Here is a 16,829-nt window from a genome sequence, read left to right on the forward strand (position 1 = left end):
AAGGTATTGATAAAAAAAAAAGTTGTGTGGTCCTCTGAGACTTTTCTTTTCTTATGTCATATCATGTCAATTTTTTTTTTTTTTTTTTTTTTTTTTTGTTTTATTTTTTCTTTTATTTGTTTTGTTTTTTATATTTATTTATTTATTTTTTGCATTCATTTTTTGGTTTGTTTTATTTTTTATTTTTATTTATTTTGTATTTATTTTTTAGTTTTCTTCATTTATTTTCTATTTTATTTATCGGAAATGACTTGAAGCTCAAAGCAGACGACTTGGACTTGACTTGGACTTGACTGTATTTGACTTGGGACTCGACTCGGACTTGAGGTCAAAGACTTGAGAAACGACGGCTTGGTCCCACCTCTGGTTTCAAGTGAACATCTCCTTTTAGCTTTTGTTTTGTTGAAATGGGCAGTTCCAGATCTGAAATAATCCAAACAATCCACCTGAACTAAAGGCAAAAAGGAGCTGTTCACTTGAAAACTACCACTGTATGACATCACAAGGTGGAACAGAGCATTTTGAGCTTTGGAGATGTAAACAGACTAATAATAAAGAGTTACTCAAACATGTGAATGAGACAAAACACAAGTCCAGGTCTGTTTTTGAGGAGGGAACAACATTAAAACATGACTTAAAGGTTGTATGGAGGATTTTTTGTTTGTTTCAAATTGTCAATGAAAGTTTAAAACACCATTACAGAGACGCAGCAGCCTTGTAATTATGATGACCAAAAAAAAAAAAAAAAAAGAAAGAAAATCTATCAACTGTGGACGTGTTGAGGCCAGATAAACATCAGCCAATAGAAAACGAGGCTGCCTCATTTTCTATTGGCTGTCAGGTTGTCAATCAAACTCCCTACATTTCTAAGGTAACTATGCAGCCGTTCTTAGAGGCTTTTTCTAATTGTGGCTCTCGCAGTTCGCATAAAGTTTGTTGCGACGGCGGACGAGAATCCACGACCAGTTCGCCGCAAAAGAACGAAAAGAAGAAGAGAAGGAGAAAAGGAGCGAAGACAAACTGAGGTGATTCTTGGAGATTCCTTCCAGCGATGGTGTCGGTCTCTAAATTATGTCTAGAGGGAAATGTGGAGGAGGAAGGTGGTGTCACACATGCACTGCATTTGAAAAAGGACTGTCGCTGGATTTCTCTTTCCTTAAAAAAATCCTCTATACAACCTTTAAATCTCTCAAGAGTCCATTTTGTGTGATATATGACATTTTGTGTGTGTGTGTGTTTGTGTGTGTTTGTGTGTTTGTGTGTGTGTGTGTGTGTGTGTGTGTGTGTGTGTTACCTGTTGGTCGATGCCCACCGCGTCCAGGCCGTGGTACATGATGTTCACCCAACCGTCTTTAGACGCCAAAACGAACAGAGACATGAGAGCCTGAGGAGCACAGGAAACATGTGATTCTTTATGTACACGAAGTCTGAAAGGGGCAACACAAACACAAACACAAAAACAATCAAATAAACACACAAACGAACAAACAAACACTGAAACAAACACATAAACATGCAAACAAATAAAACCAAACGCACAAACAAACACACACACAAATAAATAAACACAAACAAACAATAAATCAAATAAACACACAAACAAAAACAAAAAAAACACAACCAAACACACACACACACACACACACACACACTATTTTATACTGAGTGACATTAACTTCCTTCAGGCTGATTCTAATCCCATGAGTTCGTGTTGATACTTTGCAGTGACATCAGTCTGGGGGTTTTCTACATGAATCTCTACAAACTGAACAGACTGTAGAACGACAAAACTCCCATTCAGCCTCTTTTCAGGTTTTAATACCAACAACATCATTGTACTGGGTTATTTTACACCAGGACTGAACCAGGACTGAACCAGGACTAAACCAGGACTAAACCAGGACTAAACCAGGACTAAACCAGGACTAAACCAGGACTGAACCAGGACTAAACCAGGACTAAACCAGGACTGAACCAGGACTAAACCAGGACTAAACCAGGACTAAACCAGGACTAAACCAGGACTAAACCAGGACTGAAACCAGGACTAAACCAGGACTGAACCAGGACTAAACCAGGACTAAACCAGGACTAAACCAGGACTAAACCAGGACTAAACCAGGACTAAACCAGGACTGAACCAGGACTAAACCAGGACTGGAACCAGGACTAAACCAGGACTAAACCAGGACTGAACCAGGACTAAACCAGGACTAAACCAGGACTGAACCAGGACTAAACCAGGACTAAACCAGGACTAAACCAGGACTAAACCAGGACTGAACCAGGACTAAAAACCAGGACTAAACCAGGACTAAACCAGGACTAAACCAGGACTAACCAGGACTAAACCAGGACTAAACCAGGACTAAACCAGGACTGGACCAGGACTAAACCAGGACTGAACCAGGACTAAACCAGGACTAAACCAGGACTGAACCAGGACTGAACCAGGACTAAACCAGGACTGAACCAGGACTAAACCAGGACTAAACCAGGACTAAACCAGGAAACCAGGACTGAACCAGGACTAAACCAGGACTGAACCAGGACTAAACCAGGACTAAACCAGGACTAAACCAGGACTAAACCAGGACTAACCAGGACTGAACCAGGACTAAACCAGGACTAAACCAGGACTGAACCAGGACTAAACCAGGACTAAACCAGGACTAAACAAGGACTAAACCAGGACTAAACAGGACTAAACCAGGACTAAACTAAGACTAAACCAGGACTAAACCAGGACTAAACCAAGACTAAACCAGGACTAAACTAGGACTAAACCAGGACTGAATCAGGACTAAACCAGGAATAAACAGGACTGAGTGTCGGGACGGGCCCAGAGGTGCATAGACTGTCGGGTGATCAGGACGTAGATCGGGACCACACCGGAACTGAGACTAGTCCTGGTTCAGTCCTGGTTTAGACCTGTTTTAGACCTGGTTTAGTCCTGGTTTAGACCTGTTTTAGACCTGGTTTAGTCCTGGTTTAGACCTGGTTTAGTCCTGTTTTAGTCCTGGTTTAGTCCTGTTTTAGACCTGGTTTAGTCCTGTTTTAGACCTGGTTTAGTCCTGGTTTAGTTCTGTTTTAGTCCTGTTTTAGTCCTGGTTTAGTCCTGTTTTAGACCTGGTTTAGTCCTGGTTTAGACCTGTTTTAGACCTGGTTTAGTCCTGGTTTAGTCCTGTTTTAAACCTGGTTTAGTTTAGTCCTGGTTTAGTCCTGGTTTAGTCCTTGTTTAGACCTGGTTTAGTCCTGTTTTAAACCTGGTTTAGTCCTGGTTTAGTCCTTGTTTAGACCTGGTTTAGTCCTGTTTTTAAACCTGGTTTAGTCCTTGTTTAGTCCTGTTTTAGTCCTGGTTTAGTCCTGTTTTAGTCCTGGTTTAGTCCTGGTTTAGTCCTGGTTTAGACCTGTTTTAGTCCTTGTTTAGTCCTGTTTTAGTCCTGGTTTAGTCCTGTTTTAGTCCTGGTTTAGTCCTTGTTTAGTCCTGGTTTAGTCCTTGTTTAGTCCTGTTTTAGTCCTGGTTTAGACCTTGTTTAGTCCTGGTTTAGTTTTTCTGTTTTAGTCCTGGTTTAGTTCTGGTTTAGACCTGTTTTTAAACCTGGTTTAGTCCTGGTTTATAGTCCTGTTTTAAACCTGGTTTAGTCCTGGTTTAGTCCTTGTTTTAGACCTGGTTTAGTCCTGTTTTAAAACCTGGTTTAGTCCTTGTTTAGTCCTGTTTTAGTCCTGGTTTAGTCCTGTTTTAGACCTGGTTTAGTTCCTGGTTTAGACCTGTTTTAAACCTGTTTAGTCCTGGTTTATAGTCCTGTTTTAAACCTGGTTTAGTCCTGGTTTAGTCCTTGTTTAGACCTGGTTTAGTCCTGTTTTAACCTGGTTTAGTCCTTGTTTAGTCCTGTTTTAGTCCTGGTTTTCCTGGTTTAGTCCTGTTTTAGTCCTGTTTTAGTCCTGGTTTAGACCTGGTTTAGTCCTGTTTTAGTCCTGGTTTAGTCCTGGTTTAGTCCTTGTTTAGACCTGGTTTAGTCCTGTTTTAGTCCTGTTTAGTCCTGGTTTAGTCCTGGTTTAGTCCTGTTTTAGACCTGGTTTAGTCCTGTTTTATTTAGTCCTGTTTTTAGACCTGTTTTAGACCTGGTTTAGTCCTGTTTTAGTTTAGTCCTGGTTTAGTCCTGTTTTAGTCCTGGTTTAGTCCTGTTTTTAGTCCTGTTTTAGACCTGGTTTTAGTCCTGGTTTAGTCCTTAGTCCTTTTAGTCCTGTTTTAGTCCTGGTTTAGTCCTGTTTTAGACCTGGTTTAGTCCTGGTTTAGACCTGTTTTAGACCTGTTTTAGACCTGTTTTAGTCCTGTTTTAGTCCTGTTTTAGACCTGTTTTAGTCCTGGTTTAGTCCTGTTTTAGTCCTGGTTTTAGTCCTGTTTTAGTCCTGGTTTAGTCCTCCTGGTTTAGTCCTGGTTTAGTCCTTGTTTAGTCCTGGTTTTAGTCCTGGGTTTAGTCCTGGTTTAGTCCTGGTTTAGTCCTGGTTTAGTCCTTGTTTAGACCTGGTTTTAGTCCTGTTTTAGACCTGGTTTAGTCCTGGTTTAGTCCTGGTTTAGTCCTTGTTTAGACCTGGTTTAGTCCTGTTTTAGACCTGGTTTAGTCCTGTTTTAGTCCTGGTTTAGTCCTTGTTTAGTCCTGGTTTTAGTCCTGGTTTAGTCCTGGTTTAGTCCTGGTTTAGTCCTGATTAAGTTTAGTCCTGGTTTTAGTTCTGTTTTAGTCCTGGTTTTAGAGTCCTGGTTTAGTCCTGGTTTAGTCCTGGTTTAGTCCTGGTTTTAGTCCTGGTTTAGTCCTGGTTTAGTCCTGGTTTAGTCCTGGTTTTAGACCTGTTTTAGTCCTGGTTTAGTCCTGTTTTAGACCTGTTTTAGTCCTGTTTAGTCCTGTTTTAGTCCTGGTTTTAGTCCTGTTTTAGTCCTGGTTTAGTCTCTGTCATCTGCGTCTCTTTAATTACGTTCCCCCACAGCTCCTCCTTCATCAGACGCACTCACCTGTCCCAGATTGTCAAAATTGTACTTGTGATGCACCCATCGGTAACTCGCCGCCAGACAGTCGGATTTATTTGTGATGTTTTTGACGTCGAGACCCACGCAGTAGTAGAACTTTCCTTTGAAAAGCTTGGGAGGAGACAGAAACACGGAGATGAATGACAGCACGTGATAATTAGTCTAAAACACGTCTCCGCTTCACACGCAGACGCTAATTCTCCATCAGAAGACGAGCTGGAAAACAGGGCTGGAGACGGGAGGGATAATTACACGACAGCACGGACCAGACCGGAGAAAGAAAACCTGGAGATTGAGGAAAACATGAAGGTTTACAAATGAATACGAAGGAACTGTAATAAATGTAAAAGCCTTCAACTTTTTCTCTATCTCCTCCTTTTTTTTTTTTTTACACAGGAATGAAATAAAAACTAAGGACTGGGGTTGTCAAAAGTGTCAAAATTCAGACATTAATCGATTCTAAAACTAGTATCCAAACTAGAGACTCATTTGAGCAGATATCGATACTAAAAAGATCATTTTTACTCTCTGGCTTTTAACACTGCATGAGTTGTGTAGTACTGTGTCTTTTGTTTTTATTTTATAAAATTGTATTATAATTGTATTTAATTGAATTAAATTTATTTTATTTTATTTATTTAATATTTAATGTGAGTTGTGTGGTCCTGTGTGTCTTTTGATTTATTTTATTTTATTACATTTTATTTTTATTTTATTTATTTAATGTTGAGTGTCAGTTGTGTGGTTCTCTGTTTCTTTTGTTTTTATTTTATTTTATTACATTTTATTTTTATTTTATTTATTTAATGTTGAGTGTCAGTTGCGTGGTTCTCTGTTTCTTTTGTTTTTATTTTATTTTATTACATTTGATTTTTATTTTATTTATTTAATGTTGAGTGTCAGTTGTGTGGTTCTCTGTTTCTTTTGTTTTTATTTTATTACATTTTATTTTATTTTATGTTATTTTATTTTATTTAAATTTTATTTATTTATTTAATTTATTTAATTTTTAAGGTGACTTTGTGGTCCTATGTGTTTATTTTATTACATTTTACTTTAATTTAATTCTATTTTATTACATTTTATTTTCATTTAATTCTATTTTATTTTATTTATTTAATGTTTAATGTGACTTGTGTGGTTCTCTGTGTCTTCTGTTTTTATTTTATTTTATTACATTTTATTTTAATTAAATTGTGTTTAATTAAATTTTATATTATTTTATTTATTTAATATTTAAGGTCAGTTGTGTGGTCCTCTGTGTCTTTTGTTTATATTTTATTTTATTACATTTAATTTATTTAATTACATTTATTTTTTATTTATTCATTTTTTTTATTCATTTTTAAATCATGTTTAGCTTTTTTAAAACGCATTTTAACACTTTTTATTTACTGTTTTTATTCGTGATTTACTGTCTTTTACTGGATTAATTTGTCTGTGCAGCATTTCACTGTCATGTAAATAAAAATATAAATAAAGTGGATTGGAAAAAGTCCCATTGACAGAACAGAAATGAACGATTCCTGAGTGTTTTTAGAATGAACTTGATCAAATGTAAGAGCGCAGAGACTAGTACACGCTCGTGGAGGGATTACACAGATATAAAGACACATTTATATTTTGGATACTTTTGTCGACCCTGATGGAGACACACAGGGGAGAGACGGGGACCATGGCGCTCGTCCGGGGGCTGTACCTGGACTCCGAGGATGCCGAAGATGATGAAGAAGGCGCAGCAGATCAGGACGATGTTTCCGATGGGTTTGAGAGACGTGATCAGAGTCTCTACGACCAACTTCAGACCCGGAGCTCGACTGATAACCCTGGAAATAAACAAATATATAACAAATACTATTACTACTTCTACCTTGACCTGCATCTTCACTCTTATTCCCTTAAAAGAATCAAAATACATGACAAAATCCTCCTATGAAGAGCCTTTTTGTGTTGGCTCTCGGTGAGGGCGGGCGTCTTTTCTTTCCTCTCCTGCTCCTTTTTTCTTTCCTGCTTTGCTTCTTTGTCTCGTCTATTCTAGTGTCGTATACTTTTGAGAGACTCTCCGCTCTGCTCTCCAAATCTAAATTAACTCGACTTGAAAAGCTGCAAAGAGGAGCAGAGCGGAGCTTCAGACCAATATGGACAATGCGAGTAGTTTGTGGAAATTGGATTGCAGCTGCTCAGCCTAAACCCGAACAAGCCAAATCTGATGTTATTGGCCTTTCCTCATCGGCCTTTTTTCGACCAGCGCCTGAAGACGACGGCTCGAGTGAAGACGCTGCGCACCAAAACTTGATAAACTTTTCAAAAATAACTTGAGACCCCGACTCTACTGACAATATTCCATGGAAAAATGTTTGGACATGACCTCACAAATATCTCATCACTAACAAGGAAATGGAAATCTGCTACAAACTTCGACATCGCTGTTTTCCGCTGAAGAATCATCTTAGAAGAACAACGGACACAAACTGAAAATTTAAACCACCTCTCACTTATTTGGACCAGCACAGACTCTGTGTGTTTTCAGAAAGAATTCGTAAAACATACACGCAACTTCTAATCCCATTTGACTCTTTCTTATAAAGATGTGCTGTTTGGTTTTTGCAGTGTGCATCATACCAAAAGTAAACAACATTATATAATTAATCTGTTAATCAAATCACCTATAGACGAGTTTCAGCTGACGTCATTGTTATTAAAAGTCCGCGTTGCTGCTGGGAAATATTTTGGTCGGAGGCAAGAAACACGGTAGCGTCAAACACAGTGCGTAACCTCGCGTATTTTCTCCTCGATAATGGTAAATTCCTGCTGCATTATCGGATGCACAAATAGAAGCACGAAAGAAGGAAAATGTCTTTTTCGTATTCTGAGTGAAAAGAACCGCTAACGGTGAATTAAACGACTTTCAAACATTCGCAGAGCAAACGTAGAAGATCCTAACAAACCGTGGACTCAACAAGTTCAACAACACATCGAGACTCTTGGAGGTTTTCATCTTTTCTGCTGTGAATGGCCCAGGAGTTTCCACCAAGTCATTGTGGATGTCGCCCAAGTGAATATTTGTCCAGGTAGTTGGAGATTCTGACCAGAAATTTGGTTTGTTCCACCTTTTGTCGGGGTTGAAAAGGGTGATTTGTCGTCCGTCGATGCTTATGACCAATTTCTGGTCAAATGGTCTTGGGTCCTCTGCCGTTAGAGTGGATAAATAACCGGGATCAATACCCTTTACGTGCTTTCTCGCTCCGTCCATCATGTTGAATTAGTGTTTTTTGCCGCCGACCAAAATAATTCCCAGAATGCAACGCGCACTTTTGTCAACAATGAAACTCACCTATACAGCGAATAACTGAAATATGTGCATGTTTAACATGTTAGAATGAGCCATCAGTCTTTATTCATGCAAAGATCCTTAAAACCAAACACTAAATATTAAATATTAGCCTTATCAAAGTAGATTTTCAAAGAACTTGCAGTTAAACGTTCATGTCTAATTAATGCTATGTAATTTGGACCAATTCACCTGCAAGTCTGAGGGCCAAGAAAATTTGTCTGAGTGCCGCATTTGGCCCACAGGCCATAGTTTGGACATGCCTGTGGTAGAGTGTGGTGTTGTTTTTGTGTCACGGTCCCCACACAGTGTTTCACAATAGGAGCACTGTGTGGGGTTTACTTCTTTTTTTCTCCTCCTAGTTTCACCTGAGTGGGCGGGGCTGTTGTCAATGTGGGCGGGGCTGTGTCTCACCTGAGTGGGCGGGGCTATAGTTTCACCTGAGTGGGCGGGGCTATAGTATCACCTGAGTGAGAGTGGCTGTGTTGTCTCAGTGGGCATGGCTGTGTCTCACCTGAGTGGGCGTGGCTATAGTCTCACCTGAGTGGGCGTGGCTATAGTCTCACCTGAGTGGGCGTGGCTGTGTCTCACCTGAGTGGGCGGGGCTATAGTCTCACCTGAGTGGGCGTGGCTGTGTCTCACCTGAGTGGGCGGGGCTATAGTCTCACCTGAGTGGGCGTGGCTGTGTCTCACCTGAGTGGGCGTGGCTGTGTCTCACCTGAGTGGGCGGAGCGTCCGGAGCAGTCGGAGCACACGCAGGACTCCCAGGATCTTGGCTCCTCCGGCCATGGACACCACGATGTCGATGAGCGACACAAACACCAGGAACCCGTCCAGGATGTTCCAGCTGCTGCGGAGGTACGCCTTCTCCCCCAGGTACAGACCCATGGACACCACCTGCAGGTCGCCCAGGGAACAGCAACAACTCTTTAGACAGAGGGAGCATTTTACTTCTGTGGGGTATGAACTGCTAACACATCACATTTAGATCGCGTTTTATACATTTGAAAATGCTAAAGGTTCAGTTTTGTTTCTGACGCTCTGGTCTGGCTCCGCCCCTGCAGCTCGGTGTTTGTATCAGAAACACCTGTCTGTATTCAGGGCAGTGCTGTGTGATGTCACCAACTACTTACATTTTATATTTTATACCAGGACTCAATGTTACAAAAACAAAACAAACAAACAAACAAACAAAAAACCAGCGATGCACCGATACTGGAATCTAATGTTGACACCAATCCAGTGAAATGTGCTGGATCGGTAAACGGTTCCAAAATATCGGTTCAGTCGATATTCTGGTTGGTCTTTCATTAAATCTAATGAGACTCTTTACATTTTCAATCTCTACACTTAATATTGGATATTGGCAGATACTATGAATATCAACATTGGAAATGAAACAGCTGGAAATGTTGCATCCCTACAAAAAAAGAAAAAAAAGAAACAGGAAACTTTGTACCAGTGGTTCAAACTTTTTCACTTTTCCGAGCACCTCCAGATCAAACCGGAGTCTTCAAAAGGTCGAGAGCTGAACAGGAGCAGCTCGAGGGGACAAACTGTGGATTAAACTCTAAACTCAAATATGTGAACTCTGGACGTCCTGAAGGAGCCTGGACCAGAGTCTGACCTCGGCTTTGTGATTCAGAACAGAAGCGAAAAACATTTAAAACAGCGACTCCGACCTTTTTCCTCCAGTGAGCTTCTTTTACAAAGTGAAAACACCAACAAGCTGCGAGTGTTAAAGCTCACAAGAAACTGAACAAATATAAGAGCCACAGTGAGTCTTAGACGAAGTAAAGACGACTATAAAACATAAACCATTTTCCATTTATTAGTGTGTAAAGTCAAGCATCAAAATGATACATGTACAATGGTCAATTTAATTCACTTATTTGAATTAATCAAATGTATTATTCAGCACAATATGTATAATTCAGAAATCTCTTGGCGAGCTTCTTGGAAGGAGGTGGAGATCTGCTGGTAACTCCTGACCTCTGATTTAAAATCAAACAAATGATCAAATCTATTTAGTGAAATGAATCATTCCTTTCATAAACCTGTTCTGTAAGTGAAGCTCTAACTGAAACTACGTTTACACTGAAACGATTCACCGCATCAGAAACGATCTGCGTCCAGACACGATCTGCGTCCAGACACGATCTGCGTCCAGACACGATCTGCGTCCAGACACGATCTGCGTCCAGACACGATCTGCGTCCAAAACGATCTGTGTCCAGACACGTCGTTTTGAGCTTTGAGCACATTTGTTTATGTTTATTAGAAACAAAACTTAAAACCACATGACTCATTTGCAAAAACTGAGAGCTGCAAAAAACAGTTCTTTCCTTGTGTCACTGATGTGGTTCAGTTTCTGTCGGACTAAAGGACACAACTCAGTGGAATATGAGTGTTCTTACTGTGTCAGAGGGGTGTTCTCTCTGTGACAGAGGGGTGTTCTCTCTGTGTGACAGAGGGGTGTTCTCTCTGTGTCAGAGGGGTGTTCTCTCTGTGACAGAGGGGTGTTCTCTCTGTGTGACAGAGGGGTGTTCTCTCTGTGTCAGAGGGGTGTTCTCTCTGTGACAGAGGGGTGTTCTCTCTGTGTCAGAGGGGTGTTCTCTCTGTGTGACAGAGGGGTGTTCTCTCTGTGACAGAGGGGTGTTCTCTCTGTGACAGAGGGGTGTTCTCTCTGTTCTCTCTGTGTCAGAGGGTGTTCTCTCTGTGTCAGAGGGGTGTTCTCTCTCTCTCTCTGTGTCAGAGGGGTGTTCTCTCTGTCAGATCTGTGTCAGAGGGGTGTTCTCTCTGTGTCAGAGGGGTGTTCTCTCTCTGTGACAGAGGGGTGTTTCTCTCTGTGTCAGAGAGGGGTGTTCTCTCTGTGTCAGAGGGTGTTCTCTCTGTGACAGAGGGGTTTCTCTCTCTGTGACAGAGGGGTGTTTCTCTCTGTGACAGAGGGGTGTTCTCTCTGTGACAGAGGGGTGTTCTCTCTGTGTGTGTCAGAGGGGTGTTCTCTCTGTGACAGAGGGGTGTTCTCTCTGTGACAGAGGGGTGTTCTCTCTGTGTCAGAGGGGTGTTCTCTCTGTGTCGAGGGGGTGTTTCTCTCTGTGACAGAGGGGTGTTCTCTCTGTGACAGAGGGGTGTTCTCTCTGTGTCAGAGGGGTGTTCTCTCTGTGTCAGAGGGGTGTTCTCTCTGTGACAGAGGGGTGTTCTCTCTGTGTCAGAGGGGTGTTTCTCTCTGTGTCAGAGAGGGGTGTTCTCTCTGTGTCAGAGGGGTGTTCTCTCTGTGTCAGAGGGTGTTCTCTCTGTGACAGTGGGGGTGTTCTCTCTGTGTCAGAGGGGTGTTCTTCTGTGTCAGAGGGGTGTTCTCCCTGAGGCGTGTGCAGGTTTAGTGCAGCTCTTCATGTTGCTGCAGTGTTTACATGCACCATGACGACAGTGGGACTCATGTACATGTAAACACACTCACTGAGGGGCACAGTGTCTGAGCCCAGAGCCCAAAACGTAGGACTGAGGCCTCAACTCCAGAGTTTGGTCTGTCACACGCAGCTTCATATCTACACACAGAAACCTACATTAACGTAATCGACGAAATTCTTAATGATCAATTATCGATTAGTCGACTAATCATGCCCGTCCCTGGTCACTACTGTTGTGATGAAAAGACTGAAAAGTGTTTGTCTTTTGGACGCATGTGCACTCACTCTTTAGATCGCAGTATTCTGGATACTGCGTTTACATGACACAGTGTCCAGGAATAAACCAGCTGCAGTGTCCTGGTCTCTAATAACCGGGACTGAAACCAGGGATGTTGCGTTTACATGAACCACGAAGAAAACAGAATATTAAAAAAAAAAAAAACGATCACACAACAATGATGTGCAACTTTAAAAAACGTTTTCATGACTTTACGGCACCTGCATGTGTACAACTGATCAGACTTTTAGGTCTAAATCTGAAATGTAAAATCTTTCCACTCACTTTATGTTTTTGGGATTATAGTTTTTTTTAACATTTTAAATCCCGTCAGTGCTTTTATTTATTGTCGTCTCTTTGAAACAAAAGACGCAGACGTTCAGCAATAATCACAACAGCCTCACGAGAACTTAACAGAACGCTTCAATTTCCATGACTTTTCCAGGATTTCCATGACCGTGTGAAGCCTGTAGTTTACATGTCAGATCTGCGCAGAGGCAAGCCCACTCACAGCACCAACGCACGATTTTAGGTCGATTAGAAACCGTTTTTAAAGCAACGTCATCTCCATGGAAACAAGCAGGGGTCAGAAAAGTTCCACAGTGTTCCTTTACCACTCAGATCAGATCATAGTTTGTTTTTGTTGTTTTTTTGTTTTATTTCTGGAGCTACAGTTTGTTGAAATGATCCTCGCAAACTTTTCAGAATGATAAAAATGTTTGTCTCCTGTCTGTGGGTCATTACGGGATGTTTTCTCAAATATTACACATTTCTCTAATTCACAAACTCCCTCCTCCTCTTCCTTCTCTTCTTCCTCTCTCTCCTCGTCTTCCTCCTCCCTCGCTCCTCTGGGTTCTAATTCTCACCATTAAAAACATTAAACGCGGTTCTTTTGATAAGACGCGAGGAGGTTAGAGACTCAAACGGCACGGAAAACGAGTGGGAGGAGAGAAGGAGAGAGGGAGAGAGAGAGAGAGAGGAGAGGAGGGGGAGAGAGAGAGAGAGGAGAGAGGGAGAGGGGAAGACGAGTGGGAGGAGAGGCCATCGTCTCGTTTTGGGCTCCGAGTGACAGATCCGGTGGGCGGAAGAGAAACGGAGAGAGTCAGAGCAACGAAAGGGCGAAAACTTCAAATAAAAAAAAAGTTTAAAGGACGAATGTAAAAGACGTGGAGGCACGGAGAGAAAGAGAGAGAGAGAGAGAGAGAGAGGGAGAGAGGGAGGAGGAGAAGAGAGGGAAAATGAGGATGAGAAAGAGAGAGAGGGAGAGAATGGAGGACAGAGGGAGAAGGAAGAGAGAAAGGGAGGGAAGCGAAAAGGGGAAAGAAAGGGAAAGGGAGGATCAGAGAGAGAGGGGAGAAGAGAGAGAGGAGAGAGAGATGAGGAAGAGAGAAATGGAGGGAGGGTGTGGAGGACAGACAGAGGGAGGGAGGAGAGAGAGAAAAAGGGGGGAGAGAGGCGAGGAAGAGAGAGAGAGGGAGCGAGAGATGCAGGGAGGGAGTGGAGGACAGAGGGAGGAGGTGGAAGAGAGAACAGGAGGGAGGGGATGGAGAGAAAGGGAAGGAGGAGAGAGAGAGAGAGGAAGAGAGGGAGAAGGATAGAAAGGGAATGAGGGGAAAGAGGGAGAGGGGGGAGAAGAGAGGAAGAAGGAGGAGAGAGAGAGAGAGGGAGTGGACGAGGGGGAAGAGAGGGAAAATGAGGATGAGAAAGAGGGAGAGGGAGAGAATGGAGGACAGAGGGAGAAGGAAGAGAGAAAGGGAGGATCAGAGAGAGAGGGAGGAGAAGAGAGAGAGGGAGCGAGAGACGGAGGGAGGGTGTGGAGAACAGACAGAGGGAGGGAGGAGAGAGAGATGAGGAGAGAGAGAAAAAGGGGGGAGAGAGGTGAGGAAGAGAGAGAGGGAAGGATAAAGGGATTGAGAAGAGAGGGAAAAGGAGGAGAGAGGGGAGAAGAGAGAGAGAGAGAGAGAGGAGGAGACAAAGAGAGAGGCGAGGAAGAGAGAGAGAGGGAGCGAGAGATGAAGAGAGGGAGTGGAGGACAGAGGGAGGAGGTGGAAGAGAGAACAGGAGGGAGGGAGGGAGCGAAGGGGATGAGAGGATAAAGAGAGGGGAGAAGAGAGGGAGAAGGAAAGAGAGCGAATGAGGGGAAAGAGGGAGAGAGGGGAAAAGAGAGCGAGGGAGAGCGGTGAGGAATAGAGATGGAAGGAGGGGGAGAAAGAGAGGGAAACGGAGGATCAGAGAGAGAGAGAGAGGAGAAGAGAGAGAGAGGAGGAAGAGAGAAATGGAGGGAGGGTGTGGAGGACAGACAAGAAGGAGGGAGAAAACAGAGGAAGGGAGGAGAGAGAAGAGAGAAGAGAGAGATGGGGAGAGAGAGGCGAGGAAAAGAGAGAGGGAGGGGGAGAGGAAAAGGAGGAGAGAGGGGAGAAGAGAGAGAGGAGGAGAGGGAGAGAGGGGGGAGGGTGTGGGAGGACAGAGGGATGAGAAGGAAAAGAGAGAGGGAAGGGGGGAGGGGACAAGGGGGGAAGAGAGGGAGATAGGGGGAGGAGGAGGAGGAAGAGAGAGAGGGAAGGAGGAGGAAAGAAAGAGGGAGAGAGAGAGAGGCGAGGAAGAGAGGGAGAAGGAGAGAGAGGGGAGGGAGAGAAGAGAGAGGAGGAGGAGAGAGAGAGAGGGGAGGGAGAGAAGGGGGAGGAGGAAGAAGAGAGGGAGGGAGAGGATGAGGGGAAAGAGAGGGAGAGAGACGAGGAAGAGAGAGAGAGAGAGACGAGGAAGAGGAGGAGGAGAGACAGAGGTGGAGAGAGAGAAGAAGGAAGAGGAGGAGGAGAGACAGAGGTGGAGAGAGAGAAGAAGGAAGAGGAGGAGGAGAGACAGAGGTGGAGAGAGAGAAGAAGGAAGAGGAGGAGGAGAGACAGAGGTGGAGAGAGAGAAGAAGGAAGAGGAGGAGGAGAGACAGAGGTGGAGAGAGAGAGAAGGAGGAAGAGGAGGAGGAGAGACAGAGGTGGAGAGAGAGAAGGAGGAAGAGGAGGAGGAGAGACAGAGGTGGAGAGAGAGAAGAAGGAAGAGGAGGAGGAGAGACAGAGGTGGAGAGAGAGAAGGAGGAAGAGGAGGAGGAGAGACAGAGGTGGAGAGAGAGAAGGAGGAGGAGAGGATAAAAGTCTGTGGAGATTCACTGTTTTAAAGAAAAACTTCAACCTGCTCCTGATCCGAGCTTCACACTCAAACACACGTCATATTAAACGTGTTGCATTTGTGCAGTTTCATACAGTCAGATTCTGTACGAGGCTCCGCCCACAAACCTACATCACAACACCATAACTCCATAAACCAGGGGGGTTAAACTCATTTTGTTCCGGGGGTCGTGTCCAACCGACTTTGATCCCAAAGTGTCCGGATCAGAAAACTCATGTCATATAAACCCCAAAAATAACAATAAGTTCAAATATTTGTGCAGAGAAACACAAATCTATTACAGAAATCTTTTTTGAATTGATGAACTCTTTCTTTTACAAAATATTATAATATTATGAACAACCTGAAACTTTAAGAAAAATACAATTTCAACACAAAGTTTTAACATGAACTTGTCTGTAACTAAGTCTTCGTTCAGACTGCAGGTTTAACGCTCAATTCCAATGTTTTTGTGAAATCCGATGTTTTTTCGAGGTCGTTCACATTTCCAGTTAAATGTGACTTGTGTGTGACTCCAGTGTGAACATTAAACGGTCCAAAAGTGTCCCACATGTGACACTGGAGACACGACGACGTCAACCGCAGCGAGCGTCTCTGTGTTTACACAAGTTGTACAAACATGGACGCAGCATCGAGCACCTGGAGATTTTAAAGTTCCGGTTTTCTCCTACTTCAGTGCAGAATAGTGACGTTTGTGTCTTGTTGATGACGTGTAGGTGGATGAATGTGACCTGACTGTTCACACTCAAGTCACATGTCAAAAGATCAGATATGGATCAGTTTCAGGAGCACAGATCCAAGTGTCCTGGGTCACATTTGAAAAAATCGGATCTGTGTGGTTCAGACTGACATTAAAAGATCAGATACAGGAACATAGAGACAAAAAATCAGATTTGGGTCACTTCAGGTGCAGACTGAACGCAGCCTAAGTCCATTTTTGTTGTAAAATCCTGCACTCGGCTCCACTTTTCTCATGTTGGACATTTTTCTGATGAGGGTGTCACGGTCAACAGTCAAAACGATCGTCCTTTAAGAGCGTTTGGAAAGAGACAAGTCTTCATTTGTGCTGCTCTGGTGGGAGGGGCCACGTACAGAGACGCTGGAGACGCTGCTGTGATAAACACCACAGAAAATTAACAACATTTTAATAGAAAATATCATTACAATATTTGAGTAGAAAATCAGCCGAGGGCCAGATTAAAGGTCTTGGAGGGCCGGATCTGGCCCCCGGGGACCGTATGTTTGACACCTGTGCTGTAAATACACAAAAACACGACACAAAACTGAACACAGCGACTGGAACTGGCAGTTTTTTTTTTTCCATGGAGCCACATGAGAAACAGAAAATATTTGTGGAGGCCAAAAAGCTGAACTCAATTCTGCAGAATATTAATTGTGTTTCTTTATAAAAATCAATAAATCTCATTGTTTTGACGAGCTGCTCAGACCGGGAAGAGTTTATTTTACGTCTAAACAATTGAAAAATGAAGCTGCCAAACAAAAATATGTCATTTAAAAACACTTCGAAAATAAAAGCAAAGCAGATTTAGTCCAGGCATGAATTCAAATGATAAAATATGTTTATTTTGTGATTCTAAATGAGTC

The 16,829-nt window shown here is 42.8% G+C and overlaps 1 protein-coding gene across 1 annotated transcript in view; it reads right to left on the reverse strand.

Annotated features, from left to right (window-relative positions):
- LOC110170326 (voltage-dependent T-type calcium channel subunit alpha-1I-like) overlaps positions 1-16,829 on the reverse strand; it is a 475,861-nt gene that overhangs the window by 140,701 nt on the left and 318,331 nt on the right. The window contains exons 25-28 of the mRNA XM_055158519.1: positions 9,076-9,254; positions 6,726-6,852; positions 5,012-5,137; positions 1,295-1,384 (exon numbers count right to left, since the gene is read on the reverse strand). Of these exons, the coding sequence (XP_055014494.1) occupies positions 1,295-1,384; positions 5,012-5,137; positions 6,726-6,852; positions 9,076-9,254 (522 nt within the window). The remainder of the gene's footprint in view (positions 1-1,294; positions 1,385-5,011; positions 5,138-6,725; positions 6,853-9,075; positions 9,255-16,829) is intronic.

This window comes from Boleophthalmus pectinirostris, unplaced genomic scaffold (assembly GCF_026225935.1).
Source record: "Boleophthalmus pectinirostris isolate CB_2022bp ecotype Guang Dong unplaced genomic scaffold, ASM2622593v1 HiC_scaffold_22, whole genome shotgun sequence".
Classification (NCBI taxonomy): Eukaryota; Metazoa; Chordata; class Actinopteri; order Gobiiformes; family Gobiidae; genus Boleophthalmus; species Boleophthalmus pectinirostris.